This window comes from Gopherus flavomarginatus, chromosome 10 (genome assembly GCF_025201925.1).
Source record: "Gopherus flavomarginatus isolate rGopFla2 chromosome 10, rGopFla2.mat.asm, whole genome shotgun sequence".
In the NCBI taxonomy this organism is placed as follows: Eukaryota; Metazoa; Chordata; order Testudines; family Testudinidae; genus Gopherus; species Gopherus flavomarginatus.
This window is the reverse complement of record NC_066626.1, coordinates 25,486,301-25,510,199: the sequence shown is the minus strand read 5'-3', so window position 1 is coordinate 25,510,199 and position 23,899 is coordinate 25,486,301. Positions and strand designations below refer to the sequence as shown.

Genomic DNA, 23,899 nt, shown 5'->3' with positions numbered 1-23,899 from the left:
GATTGCTCGGGGATCGATATATCGCATCTAATCTAGACGTGATATATCGATTCCCGAGCGCGCTTATATCGATTCCGGAACTCCATCAACCCCAACGGAGTTCCAGAATCGACAGGGAGAGCCGCGAACATCAATCCCACGCGGTGTGGACGGGTGAGTAATCCGATCTTAGATATTCGACTTCAGCTACGTTATTCACGTAGCTGAAGTTGCGTATCTAAGATCGATTTCCCCCCCGTAGTGTGGACCAGCCCTAAGCACTACACTGGTCACTTTCATCCTGGGCAGGTACACAGATTAAACGGCTATGAAACAGATTCACATTCAACTGACAATGCATTTTTACTTAGACCATCTAGAAATAGCTTATTTTTTTTATTACAATGACAGCACAATTAATCTTCACAGCCATGAAATTTTGATTGAAGCAATCTGACAGTAAGCAGTAACTAAAAGCCATAGTTTCCATGCAAATAGAATGTGAAAACTATGGCAATCAGCTACAGTACAGTTTCATTATCCCATTATAAAAGATACACACATCAACTACAGTTTATACATTTTTCTTATTTATTCAAAACTAGGGGATAACAAAATGAGGGTTAAAATGTACGCCACCTTTTTTACATAAATGCATAACAATCTATCAAAGAGATTTGTTTCACAAGCCTCTCTGTCCAAAAACACACACACAAATTAGTATTTTATACACAAATGTTTATTTCTCAAATAAACATCCCCTTTAAACACAAGGAATGAAATCTAAATCTTCATAAAGATGAATCCAAAATGAAATCCCTCCAGTACATTGTGTAATCACACTCTGTTCTTGGTCACTACTGGCTTTAACTGTTTAACATAAAAAAAAGGACAGATTATTTAAAAATCATGCTAATGGTTTTCTAGCTCCTCCTCTGACCAGCTCAATACTGATCTGCAACGTTTTAAAATTTTACATCACCAAATTTGAAGCAAGTTTAAGTGTGGAACAGCTGTGCATTAAACACAAACAACTGAACAATAAGATTATAAGATGTAGTCAAGTTCATAACGAATGTAGGTGTTCTTTTCATCATTGTAGATTCTTGGATAATGTGCTATCAGGGCATCCTGTGAGCCAATATAGATTGAATTATAAATCTTCCAATACACATCTCTGACTTTCCTGGCAGGGTGAAACAAACCCTAGGAAAATAGAACAAAATATAAAATTAACAAGCAATGTACATTACAGACTTGGTATGTGAGTTATGCATAATATTAAAAATAAACCAAAAAACTCCTTAAGCAATTATTTTTAATTGAGTTTAGCTATTAAAATAAATGCCAAGTAAAAGTCTGAGCTGAGAAAACACACTCAATTCTCTCCTGTTACTGCTATTCTTGTTCAATTTAATTTCATCCATTCTTTTCTCTTACACCCCCCACTGTTCCTCTCAGTCCTTCATATTTACCTTCAAGCATCTGCAGGTAATTATACCCTTACAAGTTAGTTGAACTAAACTCATTTTTCCTATCAGCCTCATCTTTCATTCCCCACATGCTTTCTGCAGCCCCATGATTACTTTCATTTCACTTGTCTAAACCCCCTAAATATTGTCACCCAGAAATATGTAAACAAAGTGTGCAGAACTGAACACAGTATTTCAAATATAGTTTGAATCACAAAGTAATACTATTACTCTCCCACTTCTGTGGCATAAGGCAACATTACACTGCAAACACTGAAGGTGATGTCCATTATCACCCTTAACACACATTTGGGATTTCTGCTTTCCAGGTGTTTCCTCCTTGTTGAGTATCAAGGTTTGACAAATTACTTTCCCTGCCATCCCAATGTAAATAAGCATACCTGTAAACAATATTGCAGCATTCTACATGGTCCAATGGCAACTCTTAGGCCCTCCAGTGCACCCATAACTGCCTGAATGACGTGAGGAGATGTCTCAAACACATTGGGCCACACATAATTTAACAAGTGATTCAGAGAATCCTCACAGCCAAATCCATATACTCCAAGAGACATATGCTGCACCACAGCACTGGCTGTTTGTCTGTGTACAAGGTCTCTGCAAAGAAAACATAACCTGTTTATTTAACAAGTTCACTTGCAAATAAAACTTTCCGATGGAAATCATAACAATTAGGGCCCTATCAAATTCATGGCCATGAAAAATGCGTCCCGGACTGTGAAATCCGTCCCTCCCCCCATGAAATTTGGCCTTTTGTGTGTTTTAACCCTGCACTATACAGATTTCATGGGGGAGACCAGCCAGTGTTTCTAAAATTGGGGGTCTTGACCCAAAAGGGAGTTCCAGGGAGGTCACAAGTTTATTTTAGGGGGGTTGCGTTACTGCCACCCTCACTTCTGTGCTGCCTTCACAGCTGGGCAGCTAGAGAGTGGCAGCTGCTGGCCGGGAGCCCAGCTATGAAGACAGCACCACCAGCAGCAGTGCAGAAATAAGGGTAGCACTACCGCAAAACCCCTACAATAAACCTTGTGACCCCGCCCCACACAGCTCCTTTTTGCGTCAGGACCCCTACAATCACAACATTCTGAAATTTCAGCTATTTAAATCTGAAATAATGAAATTTACGATTTTTTTAATCCTATGGCCGTGAACTTGACCAAAATGGACCATGAATTTGGTAGGGCCCAATAACAATGCTTTTCTGACACCAAGAATGCTAAAAAGTTCTGATGATACCCTTCTGTTCTTCCCTGCAAACAGCATGGTGCAGAGAAATTACACTTCAAATCAGCTAATAAAAAATTATCTAACAGTTTAATAGGAGAAATTACTATCATTTAACACTGCTCAATAGCCTAGAAAAATAACTGATTAAAAGTAGTCCTAATATGGTAAATCCTGGGTCAGTCATTCTGTAATTATCTCATTTTACAAACTTCTAATCTTCAATGGTATTACTAAAAAAGGAATGTATAGTTGTTTGGAACACAGAGAAAGTTGGCTTGAATTACAGCAAGCTAAAATATGTTATTCTGTTAACGTTTTTCATGAAGCAATCATCTCCAGGTACCTTTTTCTGTGGTTGAGGAATCAGGCATGCAATGGAATTGTGTTTAATGTAACAAGGCGAACCTGAATGTGACTACAAGTACCCTAAGCAATAAATTACTTACCTGTCCATTAAAGCATCTTCAAGCAATGGCGTAACAGCATAAATGTAATCTTTTCCCATCTCTCCAATGTATTCAAATAGAAAAGAAAGAGATTTTAATACACCATTCTGGACATTCAGTTCTGGAACTCTGTATTCATTCATCAGAGCAGGCAGTACTGTGAAAGGTGAGCATGTTTCAGCTACAATAGCAATTGCTACTGTAGTACATACTCTGTTCTGTCTTTCTTGTACTTTCAGGTTATTTAGCAGTGTAGCCAGCACATCATGGGGTCTGGAAGAGACAAAATGCAGAAGTTTGTCAGTGAAAAAATGTAAATATGTATTAAGTTACTTTTAATATCAGAAAACAGTCAGTCAATAATAGATTGCATCTCTGTGAGACAGCTGATTTGGAGCTAGCGGAAGGCAGTGAGTTTTGCAATAGCTAACCTAAGTACCTGTGTGATCTTTTCATGACCCTCACTCATCCTTCACCACTTGGAACTCAGTTGTTGCCTCAAAATTAGCAACCTCCACTCTTTGGAGTAAGAATTTTCTGTTACTATAGCCCTGATCCTGCAAACATTTATGCTCTTGCATAAAATTACACACATACTAAGTGTTAGCTGGATTAAGGTGTATATTTGTACAGTGCTTGTATGCTGTGGTCCCAATCTTAGGGCTTCTAGAGACAAAGTATCTGTTTTTAAATAGATTGCTTATTTGGATAGCTGACCATTTGCTAAGAATATATAGACTATTTATACAGAATTAAGCTTCACTCTACAGTCTGTGCCAAGATTATAAATTGGGAATACAAATCAACAGCAAAAACTATTTCTTTGCTGAAGTTCTTTATTACAGAAAACACGAATGGAAGAGACTTGTGGAACTACAATCTCAAGAGCAAGATTGTATGAAAGGACCCAGGAAGCACCTGAATGTACCATTTCCTCCAATTTCTCAATCAGAAAAACAGATAAACTTATACGATTAGAATCATTCTAGTACAAGCACTGGAAGAAGATGGCTACAACTTAACTTTATCTTCCTACCAACACCAAAATGTACTTTAATCATGTCTGCCCTACAAAGCTTGGGTATATCTACACTAGAAACCCTACAGTGGCATAGCTGCAGTTCTGCTTTAACACTGTAGTGTAGACACTTAATACAGCGATGCAAGGGGGTGGAGAGGTGGTAGCCAGGTTAATGGAAAAATTATACCATCAACCTAGTGGTGTCTACATTGGGGCTTAAATCGGCTTAATCAATCACATAGGGCGTGAAATTTTACTCAGTCCTGAGCACTTTAATTAACACTGTAATGTAGACCAGCCTCATGTGTATTAAAACAGCGTATGTTACTGAAGCATAACTGATTGTAGTTCACCTCCTATAAAGTGAATAAAATGAAGTACAAAAAAAAACTACTTTAAACAACAATTTGGCTAAAATTTTAAGAACAAAAGAAATTCAATGTTATTTTTTCAACAAGACCCACAATCACCACCATCTAAGAAAGGGCCTACACATGCTGTTCAGTATCAAGACAACATACTTACCCAATAGCTTTTGCAATATAACCAAAAGTGTTCACTGTGGCTCGTCGGATAGCTTTCTTGTGAGCTTTTAACAACTCTAGCAGTTCAAAGCAGATCCTCATCCATTCCCTTGCAGAAACATATTCTGCACCCCTGGATATTAAAAGAAATGCAGCTATTTTAGTGAAGTCATACCTTTTTAAAGCAAAAAACAGATTATAAGATGTACACCTATGCTACTAACACAGGAACACAGGCTCACCTTCTCTCTTTTTAAACAGTTAATTGGATAGCTATGTGAATTTTTTTTTATAAAAGTACCCAAACCACATACAGAATTAAGCTTCATTCTACGATCTGCATCAAGTCTATGTAAACTGGCAAACCAATGAAAGACTAACGGTAGCAAATAATATCATTTAAATAGTACACGACACTGCAATGCACTTGATCGGTCATACTTTGTATCTACATATTTTATTTTACTAATCATGAAGAAATGTTAACATGAACAATCTCTGTAAAAAAGCTTAAGGAACTCTAAAAGTCCCAGATTTATAAAATCCAGATCCGAAACCTGATAACTAAATTATCAAACATTAAAACTGGGTAAATGTTGTGACCTGTTATGTAAGCAATTAAATGTCATGGCATTTCAGAAGTATACCACAACAACTCACCTGTCCGCAATACGCCCAACTAGGTCAATACAATTCTCCTGTACTTTCTCATGTCTGTTTTTCAAGATAGGTGTGAGTCTTGGCAGCAGGTCTTTGATTGGTGGGGTCATCTTGTGCATACCTGTTCAACAGAATGACACCTTATTAAGTCTCAGATTCTCTTAACCCCACCCACCCCTCCATTTCCTTACTTGCCTCTTGCACAAAAAAACCCCACATACCTATAACATTCACAATGGCTTTAAGTGCTCCAAGTATACTGCCTAATACTTCAGGGTATTCCTCACCCAGATACTCATACAGGACAACACCCAAGTGTCCCATCAGTTTTTCCTAGAACGAAGTAACAAGATGTGAAAGTTAGCAAAAATTCTCTGACTTTTCTTTAATTTAAAAATGACTTCCTATGGAAAAGAGGAATTGGAGAAATAAATACCTCTTGACAGGTCTTCATGACAACTGCAGTACGTGAGATCAGGTCAGCAGCCTGCTGCCTAACTTTGGCTGATTTGTTGTTCAAACGCCATAGAACTGTACCACAGATCTGAGGCAAGTATGGTTTAACTCGTTTGCCAAGAGCATTAACCACTGTGCCAAAGCCATTCAACATCACAGAGTCCTGAACAACAACAACAACGGGTTAGAAAAGTAAGATCAACTACATCACTAATTGCATGCAGTGTTGTTGGAGCTGCATTGGTCCAAGGATATTAGGTATTACACCTTGCCCACTTTGTCTCTCTTATATCAACTGTCCATTTACTACTGAACTACTTTTGTACATACAACCTTTATAATACATGCTACTTTAATATTCCAGAACTGCCTTACAAATTTCAGTGCTCTTTGTTCCAATTAAAACACCCACGTAATTCTTGTTTGGATTTCAAGTGTAAGTACACTGGACCCTCACTAGAACACGGGCTATGCGTTAAAATGAATTGCAATTAAAGTAACTAAATTTGGGATCCATGGCCACGACCAAGTTGTATGCGAATTCATGCTATATAGACACGTGTTTTAGCGAGAGTCTTGTATACTAATTTTTCCAGAACAGTGTGAACAGATTAAATTAAATAAGTTAACTGCTAAGAGCATCTTCTAACAATACCTCTGTGGTCTGTTCCTGGAAGGCATACAGGATACCGTCAATAAGTTGTTCTTCTAGTTTATGGTCAATGTCTGCTGCACCCAGGTTCCCCATTATTTTTTCAATTGTTTCCATAACCATTTTTCTGTACTGTTCAGCCTCATCTTTCAGATCATCCACAATCCTGGAAATAATTTCTGCTGCTCCGACTTTGTTTGCCAGCTCCACTGTGGTATCAACCAACTGAAACATAAAAATATAGCTTTGGGTAAAATAATCAGAGAGAGAGAGAGAGAGAGAGAGAGAGAGAGAGAGAGAGAGAGAGAGAGAGAGTTTACAAAGACTTCCTAAAACCTCTAAGATGACCTGAGAAATCCTTTGCTTACTGCAGGAAAAGAAAGGGCATCATGCAGATATCATTTACTCTCAAGAACAGAATAACCCTTCTCAGGCAACAACCAAGCTGCAGAAAGCCATTTTCAAGGTTGTGGGTAAGCAGAAAAATTTCCAGAATCTCACATTCTTGTCTATATCCCGAGAAAAATTATTGCAAATGGATTAATCCACTTGGCTGTTCTTTGCCTTCAAGTTAAGGAGTGGCAGAGTTTTCCCTGCATGGATAATTAAAAATTACAAAACATGCTGTTTTCTTAACTAACGTGAGAGGAGGATGTATTGCCCAGAGAGTTGAACACTTTTTTTTTTTTTTTTTTTTTAAATGGGAGTTTGGAAATTCACACTATCACTGCGAATGACACAGAGTTTGCTTCCTGTTAGGATGGACTGAAAATGATTTAAAACATATTGCAATGTTCATCTCTCTCAACTGGAAGGACCAATACTAGAGTGGATGGAAAATGAAGCATTTAAGTCCTCTCCGAGACTGTCAACTTAGGTGTTTATTTGCGCTAATAGTGGAAACACTTTTGTGATGGGGACACCTATCGACTAGAAACTGAAGCCAACCAGTCATTTTACATAGCACAAATAAGCAATCAGGCGGTAATTACTTTTGCACTAGCAACTGACTGGTATTAAAACCAGTAAACTAGAAGCAAAATGTTTTGTATCCCATTTAAGAATGCTGAGCCTTTTAATCTATCCACACCTCTCTCTGCCCAAAGCAAATGCCATCTCAAGATACATTGAAAAAGTCAAAAATAAATTCACCATCACCAAACATCTCTCTATATACACCATTTTATAAGTTTAATTCAAAGCAGTTTAAAATCTTTTCCAAACTATACCTGTCTGTAATTTCTTCTGTCCAGTGCCATTCTGTGCTGCCAAAAGTGTTTGAAAAATGGCGGCAGAATCTCTGTTTTAATGTAGTTTGCTTCAACGCCATCTGTACCACAACACTGTTTTACTACCTAGCAGGCAAAGAAATACAAGTTTTAATGCTGTAGACCAATTTTTAAATTTTTTTTTTTTAAAGAAGAATGCTTATTATATGACAATTTTTTTTATTGATCCAAATCACAAATAAAATCAAAGTTTACTTTAAACATTACACTGACAATGTTCAAGTGATTTTGACATACCTTTAACACAATTTTTTTCATTTCTTCATCAGGAGACTGGAACTCTCGGATAAGGATTAGCATTACTTCTCTGGTATAGTAGTTGGCATACTCAGCATCCATAAGAGGGATAAGGTACCCAATAGCTTTCAAAAAGGCAGCCAGACCCTATATTTCAATACATAATATAATATATTTGGCATGGGTATTAAAATGTATATAGCAGTTTACATTCAAAATAGAGAGATGAAAAGAAACAGATTGTAGAGACATACCTTTCCTCTGTGCTGACGTATGCCCTTCCATAAGGGCTTTAGAACGGAGTCAAATGATTCAATGCCATAAGGAGTAGCTGCCTCAGCCAAAGCAGCAATAGCCAAAGCACTGATAGTGCGCACTTTCTGCTGCTCATCCACCAGACCTGGAAAACAAGTTATATTCAGTAAGTGATTCTTAGACCATTACACAGAGCTTGAATTACTGTGGAAAAACGGGGAAATGTGTGCAAGAGGACAGGAAAGAGGTGGAAAAGCCTTCTTTTGTTAAAGCGTAAAAACACACTCCCCACTTTTCCATCTTATGCTCAACATTTCCTTGCACAAACCTTCAATATCTATTTTGGAATTAAAAAATCCTGTTTACATAAAGAACTGTTTGCTCTAAACTTCTAAAAATCAAACACAATGAGGAATTCCAGCTTCAAATGTCCCTTAAGATTCAGGCCTCTTCAGGAAAGGTACTGAAGTGCTGCTTCCACTTGGCAGCTATTTAACAAAAAGGGATCATTGTAGAGAAGTCACGGGCAGGGGAAATCCAGATGAAAAACCTCATGCTATTTTGTAATACTTGGAGAAAACAGAATTGAAACAAAACACCCAACTACATCAGGCTGTGCTCTAACACTGCTGAAGTTGATTTTTTAAAACATTTCAGAAAAAGTACATGGAATGTTTACAATCTATGAAGTGCCTCTATTGTGGGTTTTAAAACATTTCACTCCCTAGAATTCCAGATCTTCTCAACAATGAAGTCCCAAGAGCTCCATAATACAAGCAGTTAAAACTGACCAGCAGATGTTTCACTAAAACAAGTAAGCAATTACAATACAAGTCATCTCAAGTGCTGTAGTGTGAACTTGATATATGTGGATGTTATTGTATCAATAAACAAACTTCTTCAATTAGAATTGGCTCGCACTGTGCTCACTGAAATCCAAGGGTTCTCCGTAATTTAACCATTAATACAGAGAATACTTTAAATTACACAAGACTTGTTGAGTGATGGAAAACGCAGGATAACATGTAGTTGTAAAAAAAAAACAAAACCAAACAGTCATTGTTATCTACTAGTCAAAACATGGTCCAAAGAGCAAGAAATATACTACACAAGAACTAAAGGATTAATAGTCCAAAAGAAATTAGAAGTACTAGTTATTTTAAAGTTATTGTCTTTTGGACTTTATAGCTATAACAACTCACATATAAAGGCTTATTACAGTTATTTAAGCCAGGCTATAGACCAAAATCTTTGACAAAAGTTATTAAAAGGGAAGATGAATATTCTGATGTAGTTTCTTATTAGAATTATGAAGTCTAGGCCTGACATTCAAGAATTTGAGTCTTTAATTTCACCAACAGCCTTATGAACAAACTAGAGAAAACATTTAACAAAAACAGAACGTACCATGTTCAATGATTTCAACCAAACTTCTGAGATGAGGCAAGATAGCACAGCCCATAAGAATAGCAATTTGCTGTACAATCTTGATGCCAGTGTGCCTAGCTTGCCAGGATTTTTTGCTCTTACATACAGCTTTCAAGAAGGGCAACAGAGAAGGAATGCCTAAAGCAGAGGCAACAACAGCAAAGGCTCGAGCTGTTGTATTTCTGACATACTCATCCATGTTATCAATATCAGGTCGCATAGTGGAGATCATTGTAGCCAAACCAGCAGCCTGAAAGTCAAAAAATAAAACATATATTTGTGTACAGGAATGATGAACTTTTAACTTTTTTGCTGGGTTTTTTCAGTTTCTTATCACATGTAACCATTACTTTTTCAATACTAAAAAGCAGAATACGCTAGATCAAATAGTTACAGTTACATTTTAGCTATCAAACTATCACACTCAAAAAAAAAAAAAAAGGATACTGCAGTGTTATTACCTTAGCCAAGTTTGATATAATTTCTCTGCCTTCCACTCTCGCATAGTAGTCTTCATCAATCAGCAGTGGTTCAATGACCACAAGAATCTGAAAAGGGCAATAAATGAACAAATTAACACTTCAAATTATATTAATGAATCTCTCAACTCAAGTATTATTGTCCACTTCAGTAGTTCTGGCCCTAAGAAAAGGCTGGTTAACATGGTGATTCCATGGCTCCCATGCTCATTAAATTCAAAAGATCACCATCTCCCTTAATAATCCTTTACCCCCTCATTCAACATGAATTCACATACTGATTTTCTAGACCTTTCTCCTCTAAGACAGGATGCCACCACCAGCGATACTGCATGGATCAGCTACCACAATCTTTTACTTCCAGCGCATGCATATACAATTAATCCTTCCAGACCACCTTGCTTTTAAGTTTTATATTTTGATGTGTTATTCATACAACTTACAAAAGATATTCTGCAAATGAAATCTGGTAAATGACTATAGAAAAGCATTTTATTATTACATTCTGTACGTATAAAGAGGACAGTGTATCTCTAACTGTGCACTCCTACCAATAATGTAAATTTTTTTTTTAAATGAAGATTCAAACTCACAGATGCCATAAATATCTGTAAATCTGAGCCACAGAAAAGTAACTATTATAGAACACTCAGTAAAGAGTACAGAATGCATTCATAAAACAAATATTAAATATTTAAGTAAATTTCACTGAAACAGACCTTGTGTACGTATGGTCGGACCAAATCATCAAGTTTGTACAAGATTCTATCAATAACTTTGACAAGCAAGTGACGTTCTTGATCTTCAAGTGTTGGTGACATCAGCAGAGGTAGAATCTGATTAAACAGCGGACCTGCTCCAAATTCACGAGCTTTATCAGTAATCTGACGCAAAGCAGCCTAAAAAAAGAAACCCCTCTGAATTAAACCACACAGAATGAAACCAAAATAATACAACATTTCTATGTAATGAGTAAAACAAAGCCTTAATCAAGTGCAATTCTACTAATTTCAAATGATTTATGCATGCTGTTGCCAGAAATGCATTTGGAACAATGATCTTAAGATACAATAATATATAACATCTTTCATGTAAATGTGTCACAAAATGCTTTATAGATGTAATTATTATAAAATAGAAATACTTACTGAATTATTTAATACCTAATTTAGAGAGGTGGGGAAATTAAGAGGCATAAATAAGGGAACAACAATACAGAGAGAAAGCAAGAGCTAGATGAGAAAAAGGAAAAAACAGACAGACAGAAATAAAAGTCCTTCAGAAGCAGCTTGGAGCAAGCCCATGGGCAGTTTTAGGGAAAAAAGAGGTGAGACTGGATCCTAAAATAAATGGGAAAGAAATTACGGTATTTGAAAATTAGAGTGATATGTCCACATCAGAAGATTGTCTTACTTTTCTCATTGGAGGTGTACCATTCTTTATTTTCAAGAGTAATTTCATTATTTTTCTTTCCTTCTGTTCTTCTGGACTAAGTGTTGATTCATCAACATCAACCTGTAAATAATTACAAATATATTAATTAATGCACAGTTTTTCTACCATTTCCAACCCCATATCAGGAGATATTAAATAAGTATCAATAAAATCTCATTTACCAGTAGTTTATCGAAGTATTGAATATCATCTGGTTTTAGGAAAGGAAGATTTCCAGATGGTTGGTCATTAACGCTCTTCATGGTCCTATCTTCTGTTTGCATGTGGAATCCAGTCATACCACCCAATGGCGTGGGAGTTGCTGTAAGTTTACGAGCTGGAGTACGAATAGGCACATAACCAGCTGGAGGGGGAAGAACCTGAAGTGAAATGAAGATAAAAATAATGCACTGAAATAAAGAAGATACAAACATCTAAACACTGAAATCTAAGAAGTATTTTCAGACTGCAGAGCAGGATGTTAAAAATAATATTAGCTGACAGTCATCAACAGCCTCAGAACAGGGAAGAAGTAAGAAAAATGCAGAAAATGACTGATACAAGTATCTGTCATGTTAACTGTTTATCCTATTAATTTTTGACAGTCTTCCAGCATGTGTTTTAGAGTCTACTTTTGTATTGCTGTAAATTAAATAACTGATCTAATAAATTATTTGAAACTGTGTACATGTTGTTAGACTTGAAAGTACAGGAATGATGTCAAGAGGAGTCCTAACAAGCGTCAGTACTACTGTAAAGTTCTCATGAGCAGAGATGAAATATTAGCCTTTAAGTGTCTCTTTATGAACTGTTTGATATGAATATTAAAGTAAGTGGGTGGTGTTTTTTAAATGTAGCATGTTAATACTGTCTTACAGACAGTTTTCAATCTCTGTCAATCTCTGCCATGGGCTCCAGTTCTGCAGCCGTTCCACATAGGGAACTCCTTCTGAAATCAGCATCAGCTCCCTAAGGTGAAGCAGAAGACAAACTGCCCTCCTTTTAAATTTACCTCTTAAGTTTTTTCCTTCTAATGGATATTTATAAAATACCAGTAAGTAAACTAACAAATGTCAGAATGAATTCATCTGTATTTAGTTTGAGGCATTCAAATCAAAACATTTATTTTATTGTTAAAATCCATATTCTGAGCTGAAAATGTATCACCAGTATGTTACAGCATTTATACTGACAGACTGCTTAGATTTACTCAGATCAACTACCTTATATCCCTCTGGGAACATGGCATCCAGTTCTTCATCAGATAGTGGCCGGTTTCTCTCATCTATTTCTCTTTCCCAGCGCCATGCCTGCAGCTGTTCAGGAGTCATGCTCATTATATGACCTACATTTATGTAAAAGAAAGGATTTTACTTTTTATCGTCTTTAACATTGTCTGGAATTAAGACATTCAGCACTTGAGTACAAAACTGGCCTCAGAATTCCAATTGCTTGAGTTAGAACTTTCAAGAAGCTCTTTAGCAATTCTTGCCTATCAATTCAACCAACATTCACAGCAGACTTTGAGGTTACATTGCTCTGTGTTCTCTGCCAGAATTAAATTGCTACAGACATGCAGAATACAAAGTTGGGCTTCCATAGTCAAAAAACAGAACAGAGATGCCTACATAAATTTACATTATTTTTACATTTTAATATGAAGTGATAGAAAACAGAAGCCTTAGTTAATGGATTAATCTTACCTGGTGTAGGGGTTGCCATGTTCATCGCTGGTGTACCAATTGGTGTTTTGCCAGGTGTCAAAACAGGAGTACTACCACCCATTTGGCTAGCAGGTGTTTCATCCCAACGTGACTTTCTTTTACTTGCTCCAGGAGTTGGGGTTTCACCAACTGAATCACCACCTCGATCTGTACGAGGAGTCTCAGCCCATCCACTGCCATGTCCCGGTGTATCTATAAAAATAAAAGCCCAATTTTTTCAGATTATGATGGTTGCAAGTCAGATCTTACAAGCAACATTTCTGAAAGTGAAAAACAAACAAACAAAACATTCTAAAAGGGAAGCATTACAACAATATCAAGATCTGATCTCCCTTACACTATTCCATTCCACTCTTTCACCTCCTTGCCTGTTACAACATATAACAGAAACATCAAACTCCATCATCACTGGTAGATCAGATAAGCAAACATAGCAAACAGGCAAGCAAAAACTTCTCTCATCCTTAATGTTAAAGTCTACTACCAGTATAATGAATATATACAAGAATTTAATCTTAGGGATGAAAAGAGTCTTTTTTATATTCTTTGGTTTCATCTGAGCAATCAGTACTAGCTATCATCCCAACATATTTGAAAGAACTTGATTTTATATATTAGATTAAACACTCCACTACTTGCTTTGTTAAAATATTTTAACAATTTAACATATGACGAAGATTTTTTCTGTAGTCTAACAGGTGAATAAAGTTTTTCAAAGCAAACGGGTATAAATGCATAAATCTTAAGAAACATGCCCAACTGACAGTATAAACAACATTTTCTACATATCCATAAAAGACAATGCAATGTGAACTTCTCTGTCCTGTCTGCATGCCTTAAAACACTGATCTTCAAGGGCCAGCGGATAGTGCAATGTCACTACTAAAACAGACACTTAAGCCTGGTGTACACTTAAAACATAGGTCAACACAGTGGTGGCACTCAGCGGTATGAAAAAATCCGTACCACTGTAGCTATGCTTACCTGCTTCCCCCATGTAAATGCAGCTAGATTGACAGAAAAATGTTTCTGTCAACCTAGCTGCTGTTACTCCATGAGACACAGTTCCTACAGTGACACTAAAACCCCTTCTATGTTCACACTACAAGGTTACAGTGGCGAAGCTATGGCACCATAGCCACACTCATGTAGTGCGCATACTGCATAGCCTTAGTTTCCTTTACTAAAACCATGAGGGGTGATATTTTTGTGACAGAACTCTGCCTTCTAGCATCCCAACTGAAAAACACATCAGCTACTGGATTTCCGAGAGCAGAAACCTTTTTTTCCTATTTCTGGCCTAACTTGCTTTCATACTGACAGCCTGAAGTGAAAAGTTCTTATCCCATTACCCATCCAGACCTTTCTATCAATTCTAGTAATTTCAGAAATACCTCTTTCTGTTTTGGGGGTCTCATCCCATCGATTTTTACGTGCACTGGAAGTTGCGCCTCCGTGACCTGGAGTTGCATGACCAGGTGTATCCCGTCCAGGGGTTGCAGCTCCTGCTGGTGTATGACTGGGAGTAGGATCCCATATTTTTGAGCCTGGGGTTGCTCCAGGAGTCTCGCTACCCTTTGCACGGCCAGGAGTTTCATCCCACCTCAAAGAAGGAGTATGTCCAGGGGTCTATCCAAGACAAAAGCGGAAGCTGTTAAAACTCCTCAGTTATCTTTGATTTTATTTACTACAATAAAAGGTAGATGCTTAATTTCTACTTAGTATAATAAAAGTGCAGTCTGTGAGATATCTATAGAAGTCAAGAGATTCTGTAGAACTCTTAAGACTTGCTGGAAACATTAACAGCTTATACAATGCAGAGGTGAACCAATAAAGGGATAATTACCTCTGCTTGATCCCAACTGGATAACTTTTTAGGAGTAGTACCAGGAGTCTGGTCAGCTGTTTGATCCCAACGCCGTTTGCGTTTTGAAGGTGGCTGGGAGGAGGTGCCATTGACGACTTTAAGTTCCCCAGCTTTAGCTTTTTCTGCTAGTTGTTGCCTAATTTCCCTCTGTTAAAAAAAAATAGAGAATTTATTCCTTAGAAGGGCATGCTTGTTTTAAAAAAATTCTCAAAACGAGTTTCTTTAGGGTAATATTGTAGGTTACTAAAACAGAGACAGTAAAGTCTAATTCACTTTCATGCAGTTTCCTTTTGCATTTTTCTCAGCTTAGACAATCAAATTTTGACACAGTTTATAATCAATTTCTAGTCAATTTTAAATTTCAAGTTCCCCTACACTAGCATAAAGCTGCAATATTTGTGTTCAGCATTCTGCAGCAGAATATTTATTTTTAAAAAAAAGTTTTCACTAGATTGTTTTTAAAGTTTCAGAGAAACATCTACATTGGGATTAGATTTTTACAAAACCAGTATTTTAGGCCAAACATGTCTTACCACTGTCTTTCTAAAAAGCTCTAGATATATTACAAATGGAAAGTTAAATCAAATTTTATTTTAAAAGTGATTAATTACAGAATACTTTTCAATATGATTAGTAAGACTATGTACATTTAAAAACTTTACTACACATTTGCCTCAACCAAACAACTTTTTTACCCAAGTGCTTAGAAAAGTATTATTTTAAAAATATTTTTAAATTAATTATATCACAGCATGTAATATTTGAAGCTATTCATTTAGGTTTTAGTTAACATTTAATTAAGATCAGACATATAGCTAAGAAGATTACTTTAGACAACTTGGATATATAATTCATATGGAATTATTTATTTTAGCTTATCAGCATATACATAAATATTAAGATGACAACATAAAAAACATGGGCCGGATCCTCAAGTGGGGTAAATCAGCATAATTCCGTTGAAGCCGTGTGTGTGTGTATGTATACATACACACGAATGCAATTTGCACTATTATTTTGGTTATTAAAGCAAGTTTTAAATATCAACTTTTTAACATTTACACTTTTTAAATTTTTCTCATTGTTGACCAAAAAATCAATGTTGGTTCATACTAGAGTTCTTAGTACTGCCAAATGCTGTAGGCCTGGTTTGACATAAATGAGACTTCATCTCTTGAGAGACAGGATTAGGGAGGTAAATGGATCAGTAGGCTGGAAACAGAATGGCTGTACCACCTAAGATACACCTGGACAACATTACAATGGACAAGGTAACAACAGATAAGGTAAGTCGGGAACGTAAGATGACATTAGAGTAAATCATACACGAACAGTGCCTGGACAGAGTATGCTGTGCAGGGACTGGTTCCTACAAAGTAACCAAGCCAATCTCAAAATGTGTAATGCAACGTATAGTAAATGCAATATAATGTATAAATATATACAAAGGAAGAGTTTTGCTCTGTAACTTCAGGTATGTGGTATGCACTGTACCCAGCCCCTACGCTTGTGCTGTTCGACTCAAGTGTAGTTTGATTGTATGCAATAAAGCAAACTCAGTGATGAGCTCTGAGTTAAGCTGTGTTCTTGGGAACTAAGATCTTGGAGGATGAGTAGATAATGTCTCAGAAGCCACCCCCAACATAGTCCTGAGCGGATAAGTTCTCCGAAGTTACCACTACTTACTGGTGCAGCAACTCAGATCCATTTGTCTGGAGCAGGTAACATATACACCCCTTAGTGTGAGGATCGCAACCTAGCATTAAGGAAAATGGCATTGGAAGGAATTAAGGGTTTAATATGAAGAACTTCGTACCACATTGGAGAAGTAGGTTAAATCTAAGGGCAGACCCTATGGACTCTCCAGAGAAGTATGAAGGGGAGAGTGGGATCAAGTGAAAAAGGAATTCCAGAGAGCAAGGAAAAAAGAGGCACATAAAAAATAAATGCTTGGCTGAGCACACCAGAGGTCTGCTGAATGCCACTGAAATTTTCAAACAATAGGCTGCTTTTGCAACCATAGAAAAAAATCAATAACTAGTTCTTTCCCCCTAAAACAAAGTAAGCCCAAATCAAGATAGCAGTTTCCAAAGGATTGTTTCTGATGGCTAAAACTTTACAAACAAAATGTGTCACCTTAAGGGATGAATGCATAAAGCAGAAAGAATAAATGAAAGTTGTAGAGAAGGAAACAAACTAAACAGAAAAGATTCCTGAAAGTCAAGAACACAATGCCTGTTACCTATTTACAGGAATCCAAAGTAAAAAGCAGCTGTCTGTCAAAGACTGTATTTAGTGAGTACAGTTTTTGCGGGCAAAGTATATAAAGTTAAAAGATAAGAACAAAAAAAACACAAAGGTAAGTTCAGAGCCACCAAAAGAATTCACCTGAGAAATGTGTCCCTTTGGGACATAAGTGATTTAAGGAAAGAGAAAGAGGAGTTAAAAGAAGCTTTTGCACAAATGAACACTGAAGAGTTCAGAGGGGATTGAACTCTGGGGTTGTGAAATGCTACAGTGAAAATGTTAAAGAGGATGCTGAAGGGTTAAAGAAGAGAATGCTTGGTTTGATAATGAAACCCAGTAATGGCAGTATAACTCTTGCAATCATACCAAGTAAAACCCTTAGTAATCAAACAAATTATACAAATGTGAGGTCAGGTGGTGACAACTACCATCACTATTTGCAATTTTCCCCCAAGAAGATTTCACAACTATTCTGAAGGAAATGGGCCCTTCCAATAATGAGTCTGTAAATAATTGTGCTGGCTGCTGCAAATCAGTGACAATCTGATCTGAATAATTGGATTATCGAAGATTTGGTCAAAATGACCAAAAAGGAAATAGGGATTTGGATATGGCTCGATTGCTTCTGAATATACTAATGGGGATGTGATCTGGGTTTTAGTGTGCAGAAAAATTTAATTAGCTCAAACAACAGATTTACTAGATTTTTTTTAACAAACTGAAAATTGACTGCCTGTCAGAGAAAGAAAAAAATGAAGTGCAACAATCAGCTTATTAAAGCCTCAGATAGCTGACACACACACAAGGAAAATAAGGAAGTGAAAACAGCACTAAAAACAAAGGCTGTCAATTAACTACTGTTAACTCAAAAAAATTAATTGCCGTTTTAATCGCACTGTTATGCAATAGAATACCAAGTGAAATTTATTAAATATTTTTGGATTTTTTTTTTAACATTTTAAAATGTATTGCTTTCATTCACAATGCAGAATACAAAGTGTACAGTCCTCATTTATATTATTTTTATTACTAATATTTCCACTCTAAAAATGGTAAGATAGTATTTTTTAATTCACCTAAAACAAGTTCTGTAGTGCAATCTCTATCGCAAAAGTGCAACTTACAAATTTAGACTTTTTTTGTTACGTAACTGCACTCAAAAACAAAATAATGTAAAACTTTAGCGCCTACAAATCCACTCAGTCCCACTTCTTTAGCCAATCACTCAAACAAGTTTGTTTACATTTACAGAACATAATGCTGCCTGCTTCTTATTTACAATGTCACCTGAAAGTGAGAACAGGAGTTCACATGGCACTATCGTAGCCGGCTTTGCAAGGTATTTACACACCAGATACGCTAAACATTCATATGCGCCCATCATGCTTCGGCCACCATTCTAGAGGACATGCTCCACGCTGATTATGCTTATTAAAATATAATGTGTTAATTAAATCTGTGACTGAACTCTTTGGGGGAGAACTGTACATCTCCTACTCTGTTTTACCCACATTCTGACATATATTTCTTGTTATAGCAGTCTCGGATGATGACCCAGCCAGTTATTTGTTTTAAGAACGTTTTCACTGCAGATTTGACAAAATGCAAAGAAGGTACCAATGTGAGATTTCTAAAGATAGCTACAGCACTCCATCCAAAGTGTAAGTATCTGAAGCGCCTCCCAAAATCTTTGAAGGATGAGGCATGGAACATGCTTTCAGACATCGTAAAAGAGCAACACTAAGACGCGGAAACTACAGAATCCAAACCACCGAAAAAGAAATCAACCTTCTGCTGGTGGCATCTGACTCAGATAATGAAAATGAACGTGCATCGATCCACAACGCTCTGGACTGTTAGTGAGCAGAACACATCATCAGCATGGACACATGTCCCTTGAAACGGTGGTTGAAGCATAAAGGGACAGATCAATCTTTAGGGCATTTGGCAAGTAAATATCTTATGATGCTGGCTACAACAGTACCATGTGAATGACTGTTCTCACTTTCAGATGACATTGTAAACAAAAAGCAGGCAGCATTATCTCCTTGCAAATGTAAACAAACTTGCTTGTCTGAGCGACTGGCTGAACAAGAAGTAAGACTGAGTGAACTTTGTTTAGTTTTTGAATGCAGGGGTTTTATGTTTTTTTTTTTTGGACATAATTCTACATTTGTAAATTCAACTTTCATGATAAAGAGATTGCACTACAGTACTTGTAATGGGGGAACTGAAAAATACTATTTTTTTTTACAGTGCAAATATTTGTTATAAAAATAAATATAAACTGAACACTGTACACTTTTATTCTTTTTTGTAATTGATAATATATTTGAAAATGTAGAAAACATCCAAAAATATGTAAATAAATGGCATAATATTGTTTAACAGTGATATTAATCACAATTTTTTTAACTGAACGATTAATCACGATTAATTTTTTTAATTGTTTGACAGCCCTAGTAAAAACAAAATGTTGCAAGGATACAGCAGTTAGAGCACAGGCCAAAAAAGTTCTCTCTCCTGTGAAGAACTTAATTCAAAGCTTGAATTCAAAAATAAAAATTGCAGTTCAGAAATTTAACCAATTGAAATGTGTCATCTGCACATAACATGCAGTTTACAGAAGGAAAACTTCAGGAGAGTAAAATAATTTTAGGAAAGCAGGTTCCAAGACTCAGCTGGCAGGCAAATGTTTATTTGGTCTCTCAAAACTGTTTACAACACAGTAAGGGACCACAGAATTTAAGAAAACTCCTATTTAAAAAGAAAATGTAAAATGTATGGGAAAAATGATTTGGCTTTTCATAAAGATTCCACTAAAAATCCAGCTAAATCTTTCATTCATAGTCGCAAAGGTGACGCAGACACTGAGCAGCAGCCAATGTCTCCTGGTATTCTTAACTTTGTTAGTTAATCCTTTGAGTGTCTCAATGCTTTTATGAAGTTAATTTTTTTTTAAGTAGGTTATAAAAGTTAAATATAAATTTGCAAATAAAAATAGGGACTAAACGGGTAGCCAGAACCAGGATAGTGGGAAAAGATCCTTGATCCCTTTTTCAGTAGTAAAACAACTAAAAAACTGCAGAAGCAAAATAATAAAATAAAATGACAATTCATCTCCAAGAATGGGCATAAGAGAAGCGGGTATATGAACAATGAACCTTAAGGTAGACGAGTGATCAAAGAGTGACTTGTATAGGGGTACACGAACACTCTAAGCACAAAACAGTTCCACTTCATATAAATATGAAATTAATATACTAATATGTAATTAAATTAATACAGCTAAAAATGTTATAGCAAATAAAAGTGCAAGTTAAAGTATGAAAGATGACATACTACTGGAGCCCTTGTAGGACTTTAAAAGAGGAGTCACAGTAAGCTCTTTTCTTTTTCAGGTGGCCATGTACTTTGAAAGCAGACAGAAACCCAGCACTAAGGAAAATCAGTAAATATAAGATGTGAAGCCCAACCACTGAAATCCTATCCAAAAGTTCTGTTTAACTGTGGTGTAAAATAAATGTTACTAAGTGAGGAAAAACAAAAACCACATGGTGGAGTTCTGTAAATATATTAAAAAAAATATAGAGTAAAATATCCTAGATTGAAAACAATTGCAAATAATTTAGAATTAAGACCTATTAAGGAAATATTGTACAAAGATGTTTTGTCTGTGTGTCAGTGTTACTGAATTTTACCATTCTGCAGTCACCCTAAGGATTGTACCCCCCTAAAATTTGGTGGAATATTGTTAAAAACTGTTGAAAGGACTTTCTGGACAAAAATGTATCTTTTAGAATGCAGAAGACTGCCCAGATGGAGGGCAATGACACCAAAGGAAACTTAACAGGATTGGGACAGTAACTGGACTGTTTGAAATTAGTATGTCAATCTAAAAACCAGCTGACAGAGATGTATGGGAACATGACCAAGTATTTCAATAGAAGATACTGTACCAGCAAAAGTACTGCATCCACTGAATGAGCAAAACCAAGGATTCATTAACGAAGCTTTGTTAACTGCATATAATATATATAATGTTATACAGTAACTCCTCACTTAACGTTGTAGCTATGTTCCTGAAAAATGCAACGAAGCGAAACGATGTTAAGCGAATCCAATTTCCCCATAAGAATTAAAGTAAAGGGGGAGAGGGGGGTAGATTAGGTTCCAGGGAAATTTTTTCACCAGACAAAAAACTATATATTATATAGATATACATGCAGTATACGTTTTAAACAAACAATACAATACTCTTCATAGCTATGATGATTGTGCAGCTTGGTTGAGGTGGTAAAGTTAGAGGGAGGAAGAGGGAGTGATATTTCCCAGGGAATGCTAAAGATGAACTAGCACTGGCTGAACTCTCAAGGGTTAACACATTGTTGTTAATGTAGCCTCTCACACAAGGCAGCAGGAACACAAGGGAGGGGAGACAGCATAGCAGACAGAGACAGGCACACACCTTCTGCGTTGGAGAGAGAGAGAGAGATGCACACTGCCCTTTAAGTAAGCTGACCCACTCTTAAGTGCATCCTCTTTTTAAGTGGATCATGAAGATGAGACTGCAGCTGCTGCCCAAGCTCTCTCTGTCTCTCTCCCCTCCCTGCTCTATATGGAGAAAGAGTAATCGGGGTGCAGGAGTGGGGGGAGGGGAACAGCCTGACATTAGCCCCCACTCTTCCCCCCCTGCGCATGAAGCAGGAGTCTCTGGGAGCAGCTCCAAGGCAAAGGGCAGGAGCAGAACATGGCAGTGGCGGGGAGGGACAGCTGAACTGCCAATTGATAGCCTGCTGGGTGGCTGCAGCACAGGGAACTTAGCAGGGAGTCGATAAGGGGAGCTAATAGGGGGTTGCCTGTCCACCCTGGTTACAAGGCCCCACCAGCTAGCTGCAACAGCCCGCTCTTTCTGTAAGCGTGGGACAAAATAGGCGGCTGCCAAACGACTTTAGAAGAGAGCATTGCACAACTTTAAATGAGCATGTTCCCTAATTGATCAGCAACCTAATAACAAAACAACACTAACCCGGATGACTTTAAGTGAGGAGTTACTGTAACGGCTTTTAAAGAAGTATAGCATTGAATCAGTGTATTCTAATATCATCATGTGAAGTATGTGGGGGATACATGCTATCAAAAGTCAAACTAGTCTTAAGTGAGTGATACGAAGCAAGAAAACTTGCTCTTTTATCACCCTAGAAAAGTTAAAAATGTGTGACAAGAGAGGTAACACAAGCTACCCAGGGTAAGAAAATTAATGAGGGTCCAAGAAGTTAAATGCGAAACCACTGTAACCCATACAGGGTGGAAGAAGTTTGTTTTCCTTCCTCAAATACTGTTGCAAGACAATGCAAGATCTGGAAAGCTGTTTGCACCTAGGGGACACTTACATGTGCAGGTGTAATGTCTTACAGACAGAGTTGCTGGCATGTGGATTCACTTCAGGAGAACAGTACAGTTTAGATGCTGGAACGTTCATAAAGAAAAAACTGCCTATGCTAGTGGTAACAAATATTGTATGGTGGCTGAAGAGGACCATTTCTGTTATGGACCTAGGAATGGTACTTTAACTGGGCTAGGTACTATTTCACACCTAAATTTCCTAGGGTAATAAATGGAAAAATTGTTATATTTTGTACCAGTTTTTATAATGTAATTAAAATAAAAGCAAAGTTAAAATTACAGCAAGATGCTCTAAAGATAGAGCAAATTTATAATATAGAATTACACCCTAATGAGTGAGGTGAGTTTTCACCCAGTGGTGTGTACTTTAAGCCTAACATTAACGGCAGTTCAAATAACTACAAGTACTATAGACTTGGGAATGTGTTCCTGGGTAGCTAATTTAAAAAAGAAAGCGCAAAGAGGCAGGAATATGATGTAATTAAATGAATGCTAATATAAATAACAAAAACAAAAGCAGTGGAATGTAGGTGAGGCTTGACATGAGTAGTTAGACATGCATGAGGCCTCACTTCTTGGGAGACAGGACTACGGAGGCAAATGGATCAGCAGGCTGTGAAAAGAATAACTGTACTAGCTAAGATAAGGGGGAATACCCAAAGAACCATTTACAACAGACAAGATAAATCGGGAATATGAAGATGAGGTGAAGAGAAAGTCACACATGGACAGGACATGCTGTACAAGGACTGGTTCCTACAATATAACCAAGCTAATCCCAAAATGTATGATGCTACATATAGTAAATACAATGTCACGTGTAAACGCATCTAAAGGAAAAGGTTGCTCTATCTCTGGGTGTGTTGTATGTCTGGTACCCACCACCTATGCTTGAGTCTGATCATTTCAAGTGTAGTTTGACTGCATGTCAATAAAGAAACCTCAGAGATGAGTTTGGCATTAAGCCGAGTTCTTGGGAAGCGACTGAACAAGGTATTAGAGGCGACTGAATGGATAAGGTCTCAGAAGCTACCCCAACACGTGGGTTTCAAATACTGCAGGAAAAGAATTTCTT

The 23,899-nt window shown here is 36.9% G+C and overlaps 1 protein-coding gene across 2 annotated transcripts in view; it reads right to left on the bottom strand.

The window, feature by feature from the left end:
• Positions 1-700: 700 nt before the first annotated feature.
• The window catches only part of SF3B1 (splicing factor 3b subunit 1), a 37,023-nt gene continuing 13,824 nt past the window's right edge, over positions 701-23,899 (bottom strand). For both annotated transcript variants that reach the window (XM_050969461.1, XM_050969462.1), the window contains 20 exons: positions 15,151-15,318; positions 14,699-14,933; positions 13,284-13,496; positions 12,804-12,925; positions 11,763-11,960; positions 11,560-11,661; positions 10,866-11,045; positions 10,129-10,215; positions 9,647-9,917; positions 8,239-8,384; positions 7,985-8,131; positions 7,688-7,813; positions 6,462-6,683; positions 5,787-5,969; positions 5,572-5,683; positions 5,351-5,471; positions 4,692-4,823; positions 3,146-3,418; positions 1,853-2,069; positions 701-1,185 (listed from right to left, as the gene is read on the bottom strand). In XM_050969461.1, coding sequence (XP_050825418.1) covers positions 1,027-1,185; positions 1,853-2,069; positions 3,146-3,418; positions 4,692-4,823; positions 5,351-5,471; positions 5,572-5,683; positions 5,787-5,969; positions 6,462-6,683; positions 7,688-7,813; positions 7,985-8,131; positions 8,239-8,384; positions 9,647-9,917; positions 10,129-10,215; positions 10,866-11,045; positions 11,560-11,661; positions 11,763-11,960; positions 12,804-12,925; positions 13,284-13,496; positions 14,699-14,933; positions 15,151-15,318 — 3,414 coding nt within the window. In that variant the 3' untranslated portion in view covers positions 701-1,026. The remainder of the gene's footprint in view (positions 1,186-1,852; positions 2,070-3,145; positions 3,419-4,691; positions 4,824-5,350; positions 5,472-5,571; positions 5,684-5,786; positions 5,970-6,461; positions 6,684-7,687; positions 7,814-7,984; positions 8,132-8,238; positions 8,385-9,646; positions 9,918-10,128; positions 10,216-10,865; positions 11,046-11,559; positions 11,662-11,762; positions 11,961-12,803; positions 12,926-13,283; positions 13,497-14,698; positions 14,934-15,150; positions 15,319-23,899) is intronic.